The sequence below is a fragment of the Gavialis gangeticus genome, unplaced genomic scaffold (genome assembly GCF_001723915.1).
Source record: "Gavialis gangeticus isolate Ggan-Ray unplaced genomic scaffold, GavGan_comp1, whole genome shotgun sequence".
NCBI lineage: Eukaryota > Metazoa > Chordata > Crocodylia > Gavialidae > Gavialis > Gavialis gangeticus.
In genome coordinates this window covers 95,573,711-95,580,270 of record NW_017729034.1, presented here as the reverse complement: position 1 = coordinate 95,580,270, position 6,560 = coordinate 95,573,711, and the positions used below count along the sequence as shown (strand labels likewise).

General features: G+C 35.2%; 1 protein-coding gene across 1 annotated transcript in view; it reads right to left on the bottom strand.

Annotated features, from left to right (window-relative positions):
* AHI1 (Abelson helper integration site 1) overlaps positions 1-6,560 on the bottom strand; it is a 286,626-nt gene that overhangs the window by 98,411 nt on the left and 181,655 nt on the right. Inside the window, exon 20 of the mRNA XM_019527221.1 lies at positions 4,511-4,569. Coding sequence (XP_019382766.1) covers positions 4,511-4,569 — 59 coding nt within the window. The remainder of the gene's footprint in view (positions 1-4,510; positions 4,570-6,560) is intronic.

Below are 6,560 nucleotides of genomic sequence, written 5' to 3'. Positions count from 1 at the left end.
ATTAGCCGTACCCAAACTATTTAAGAAAACCATGAATTAGGACTTTAAATCTTGATGTTGCCTTTAATCATGATTTTTAATTAACATAATGAATTTATGGCTATTTTTATTTGCCTTTTTGTTTCTGCACTTCTAAAGCATGCCTGCATCCCATTTTCAAAGTTTTCCCATAATTTAATTTAAAAAAAGAGAAAACTGTGAATGAATGAACAAAGAAAAATACAAGACTCTTTATAAAAATTACAAAACTTGCCAACTCAGACAGACACTATCCCTTCATTTCTCTCTCTTTTTTACAGAAACAATTAAAAAAAGCCTGGTACTTTTATACAAGAGCACTGCATTACAAACTCATGTGTATTAGTTTTCCGTATAGCCATGATACCATGTAAGAGGGCTTCGCCGGCTCCCGGGAAGTGCTCCACTCCCCAGCCCTAACACCACAGGCCTCCTCACTCCCTAAGGTGATGCAGGGGAGCAGAGCAGTTACCTGGAGCTGGCGGAGCCCATGCCAGGCCCCTGCCCCTGCCTTGGGGAGGAGCTTACCTTCAGTAAGTGTCCCATGCCGCAGCCCAGCTCCTCTCCTGGTGCGTAACCTTGAAAAGTCGGTGTGCGGCCAGACTTTTACTTGTGCGCACCTTAGAGGGAACCTTGGCTGGAGCCCAAGTCACAGTGACCACTTGCTCTCCCCCACCCCCACCCTCGTACTTGATTCTAAGACAAGTGACTCCCCCCAAAGTTAAACAGGGAAAAAAAACCCTTTTCTTACAAATCGAGTAAATACAGTATATTACATTTTCTGCATTCCAAGTATATCTGTGCGATCCTTATGGATAACATATAAAAAAGTTTTTCCTACTGAGTGCATTTTGTGTTTGGGGTGATCCCAAGTCTTAAGTGGATCCAAAGAAACATAAGATGACTTAAACTCCCAAAATACAGGCAGCGGATGAAGGAAAAAGCACTAGCCAAGGAGTCATCAAAAGTGAATTACAATACAGACAAGACACAGCCAACTTCTTACCAAGTCACCAAATTCTACAAGCAGTCTACTCTGGCTACTCACATACAACAGAAGGAAAAGTCTCTTTTACTTACATTTTTCAAAGTCTGGAATCTGAGGCCTAATTCCCCTTTTATCATATTCTTGCTTGACTCCACTGCAATTCTAATAACTTCAATGAAGTTAACTCCTCTGCAAGTGAACAGTTTTTTCATGTCTTGCTATACACTCGCTACTGGACTACTACCATTCCAACTAACAGAAATGTATGCCTTTAATTGATTTATGTTCCTTGCATTCCTCTTGTCCAGTTCCCTGAGCTTCAATGAGAAGAGCACCAATTGGCCTGACTGCTGTCTTTTTTTAAATTGTTGTTCTATGCCGTTGGGTGCTGATTCCAATACAGTTTTACTGAAATCATTTAAGTGCCATGAGGACTCAGAGGCTCACCTCCAGGGACCTGATTACAAGCAAGGGGCATAAGAGTGGGATACAGTCTAAAATCAGTACCCATTTCCTCTCAGCTGTTGAGGAGAGAGGTACATCTCAAAGGACAAAAATGAGACCTTCCAGAGATATTTCTATGTTACTCCATAAATCCATGGAAGGTGGGACCTGATAGTTCAAATATAAGAATAAACAATAATCTATTTGAGACAAAATAAAGAAAGAGCTAAGGGCAAGAATAAATAGAGAAACATATTACTGCTGTTCATTTCACAAAGTCAAGTAGAAATTAAGTGAGAAGATAACTTTGGAATTTGACAATGAAGCTAACGTATATATCTTCTTAAATTAGCAACTGCTTTGTTACTGGGTGTTGGGGGGGTGTGCATTTGCACATTCACTTATTCACACACTTATAATGAGCTTGTGCAAAGAAGATTTGGACCTTAAACAGCACTCATAACCTTCAGAGACATGGTACCCAATGAACATGAACGGCATATTGTTGCCTCTTTCCTGCATATGTTTTTTTAACACACAGTTTAAATCCCAATATCAAAATTTAAGGGAAGATACAGGAAAACATAAACGATAAACTTTGCCTGTGTATTTAGAAGCTGTTTTCTTTGATTTGCACACAGGTTCTTCAATGCAAGAGAGTAAATATGCAAACTGCCTTCCTCTCCCAATTAACTATGAACTGACTTTTTATACCTATTTTTCTCTATTTGGATAGTGCACTTTTCTCTGCAGATGTGGTACAGCAGATATTGCACCTCAGACAGATATTGTGCAGATATAGTGGCTAGTCTGAGGAAATGCATTTCTTCTTCTTTAAGAGAAATAAAACTATTCTTTATAGAGATAAACCTGGAATGGATCTCTTTGGCTCAAAATGTATCATGTGTAGTATCTGCTGGTCTATAATCATGTGTCTAAAGTAGCACTCTAATCTAAGAAATGATTGAAATATTATACCAATGTTGCCAAAAAAATATTGGCTCAGTAATCAAGGTTATTCCTAAACAGTAAAGAAACCACTGCTTTCTTCCGATTTCTGATCCTTTAGGACATGTTTCACATATTTTAGTTTTACTCTGCAAATATGAGGAAACATAATTTCATAAAAATTAAAATGGGAAGATGTATTGAATCCCTTTTTCCCAATAGCTAAAGCCTTAAGAAAAGAACCAAATATGTAAAAACTTCTGATAAAATCATGAGCATTAGTAACACTATCCTATTCCTGCTCTTGCTCTAGGATGCCCTAGGTGAAATGCAAGATATTTAAGAAAGATGGGAGAAGATAACCAATCATGAAAATAGGAAGCACCCTTAATTTAACATATCAATACTGTTTCTTAAAGTGTAAATTCAGTACATACAGAGTGGAAAAACAAAGAAAAATGTTAACAGTTAAATTAAAAAACTTTAAGTAGTAAATACGTAGAATATTGTAGTGTGCTTTAGTTCTAATTGATATCCACTATTGTGGAACTACTGTAAATATTACTTCCTTGGTTTCAGATGACTATGATCCTCATTTGATTACAGCCCTTCAGTATTTAATGAGCATGGGAATCTATTATCTGCCTAAAGGAAAAACTGTGCTGGGCTGCACTTTATTGAAACCTGCAATGTACAAACAGAAATCAGAAATGCAAACACAGCTGCTGCAGCAAAGCTTACAGGATGAAAACAAGAAAGAAAAAAAGAAAAAGATGAATTCAGAAGTATGTAAAATATTCCAACTCCTGAGATAATTCAAATATCCTCCAAAAATATTTTGATCTACTTTGTCTTTAATTGGGAAATATCTTCTCTTTTATTTAAAGAAACTCCATATCTTGTTCATTTTGACTGCATATACAGCAGCAATAAAGGTCAACAAAATATACTCAACTCCAGATTTCTTCTGTAAATGGAAAGTGACATCGATTAAAACATAACCCTTCCCGCAACACTTGATGCTGCAGATACTTTTAGGGGTTGTTGTTGCAGAGAAGCATAAATGCAAACCAAACAATTCATAATCTGTCCTAATATTTGTTATTAATTATAAAATATTTAATATAGTATGAAAAAAGAGACTCACTTAGCCAATAGAGAAGACAAATGAGCATAAAATATATTTTCAGGACATTAGGGCAAGTCTTATTTACCATATCAGCCTCATACAAGGACATATTGATGAGATTTATGAAAGAAAGGCCTGCATAGGATACAAAAAATGATGCAACAATTTAAGAGAATTAAGGACACAGCGTTATTTATATCCCTTTAACGATTCTCTGGAAGCCAACAGCTGGCATACACATTGCTATAATATATTAGGTTAGGAATAGTTTGACTGTAGGCACAAGTGGAATGGTGAAAAAGGTCCATTTTGTCAGCGGCCACACACTTTTTTAGTATGCAACCAGCTTTTCCACAACTAACTTTCTCTCTTTCCCTGCTATAATTATATTTTGATTGAGATTTATTGATTTATTTGATTGATTATCTAGTTCTAATTAAGTACACCTGTAGCATTTTAGTTGTTTTTTGTTGATGAAGAGAGAAGAAACAGGATATGGAAAGGGATATGTAATATCAGTTGAAGGTCCCAACCAACTCCTATATATAACAACAAAGGAAGTAAATGGAAGATGGATGCAATTTTTCTTAGGTTTCCCTTAGAACACTGGTACAAACCAGTTATTGAAATAATATGCAGATGAGCAAAAATAAAAGACAGTGTTAAAGTTGACTGTTACATTAACTGCAAGAATACAGCGGTGTCGTTCTTGTATATTCATTTCTAAACAATAATAAAAACATTAAATGAAAATATAACTCTTTGTTAATATCTGATCTATATACCAACTAGTTTGAGGTAAAGACATATATGGCCCTGTAGATGAATTTGCTTGAAAATAAGTCTTTTGTGAATAAAGGGAGGCAAAAAATAAAGAAGAAAAAGGGGGGAAAAAAGCTTTTCTATAATGTTAACCTGTGAAGAATGGCATTTTATAGTCTAACATTATCATTTTTTTTAAATGCAGAAATAGAATTCCTTACCGTCTGTAGTCTGACTGATGGTGTTCGGCTAAGAGGATTTCCTACTGGGCTGAAACTCCCTGTGAAAAGACAAGGCTGTGAATTTTTGCTTGTTATCCATTTCCATCTAATACACCATTTTATTTTAAAAAACATTATGTTAGCAGGATATGGTTCATAAAACTCTAATGAAAAGCAGCAGCATCTTTCAGTTGCAACTACATGTCCTTCAGTTAGGAACAGTTGGAGGGTTTATCTAACCAACAGACATGACACAAGGTTAGCTAATCCAATATTTCCATTCAAATGATTCAGAGAAATAGCACAAGCAATGTCCACATGCCACCTCGTGCTCAGAACTGACACTATTATCTCAGCTACATTGCCTTTCTTTTCATTGAATTGCTGAGTAGAGCATACAAAGTTTTCTGTCAGAAATGATCACAAAACCTCTCAAAGGAATTACTTCCTTACTTTATCTAAAAGAATAACTGTCTATTTTGTAGCTTACTTTGATCATCTGAGTTTCTACCAAAACACATCTTGCTGTTTATTTTATTCACTCTCTACCTAGTGCATTTGAAAAAGTACTTGTAAATTCCTTCCTTTAGAAATTATTATATTGACTACTAAGCTCAAGAAAATCCTTTCATCATCTATGGATTTATCTTTTTGTTATTGGTTTCTTCTACTTTATATCTAAGTAAAGAAAACATGCTTAAAAGATAGAGACATTTGAAAATTGTTAAACATGACAATATTAAATGTTATCACTTTACTCTACACATTTGACCTTTTTCTTTATAAGTAGATGGTGCAAAGGGAAGTCAGGCTCCATAAACTTAAGCTGACAAGCTTTTCTGAATGACAGACCAGAGTTCAAAACCTAGTTTAGGATTTCAAATAAAAGTGACTTCTGAGATTTCACTGTAGTCTCCTATCAAAAAAACCCTCAACTTAGCACAACTAGCAAAACATCTACTCATAAGGTGTCTAGAATTTGGGAAAAAATGGAATTTTTCATGTTAAGATTCAGGTGCACTGGCAAAGAACCATGGGAAAGCTTGTACAACCTTTACCTGCACTATTCTTGTCTTAAGCCAGTGGCATTAAATATATTCAGAAGGGATTTACTCATATATGTTTAAACACAGGACGATATTTATAAATGTAATTAAGTGGTTGAAGCTCAACGAATTAAAACTAGTAAAGTCCTAATCCTGTATGGGTGAAGTTCCAAAAGGGGTTGTGCAATAATTTGGTGGCCAAACTGAAAAAAATCAAACTGTCTTTATTTTGGGTACTTTTTTAAAGGTGATAAAAATATATACCTAAATTTGGACATGGAAAGTTGAAAGGTTAGATTTGTAAAATACCACAGAAAACCTTTCCAGCTTTTCATCGTTTTGCTTCCCAAAACTATTTGCAGAATTTAACTTGTATATTCAATGAAAGTTGCTAGATTATACATACTCTGCATTTTTGATAAATAAACTACCTGCGAAAAAAATTGATCAGTGTTAGTCCCAAAATCAACAGGCTTTCTATACATGTGAAAGTTACTCACATACGGATTTGCAGAATCAGTATATTACTAATTACATTTTATGCTATTACGAAGAACGTAGCTTTATCCAGGTAAATGTCAGTTTCCTTTAAGAAAAAAATAACCTTGTCCCCCAAATCAAGGTTACCATCAATGTTTTCAAGAATTTTTTAAAAATCTGATTCAAACTTTTTTTCTTTAAATAATTAAAAATTGTACTGAAGAATCAAATGTGCTAGGTCATGTAAATCTGATGGGCAAATGAACTAGAAACAATTGAAATTGATTAGCCTATTTTCCTTTTTCAAGATGAGAGACATGGCAAATTATTAACATGTGTAAGGACAAGGCTTACACCCAATGGAAAGAAGGGGTCATCACCAAGGAGGGCTATTCTGCAGTTGCTCGGGGATGTAGGGGGGTAGTTAGGAAGGCCAAGGCAGAGATGGAACTGGGACTAGCTTCCCAGATTAAGGACAATAAGAAGTCTTTTTTTAAATACATAGGGGGTAAAAAGAAGGTCCC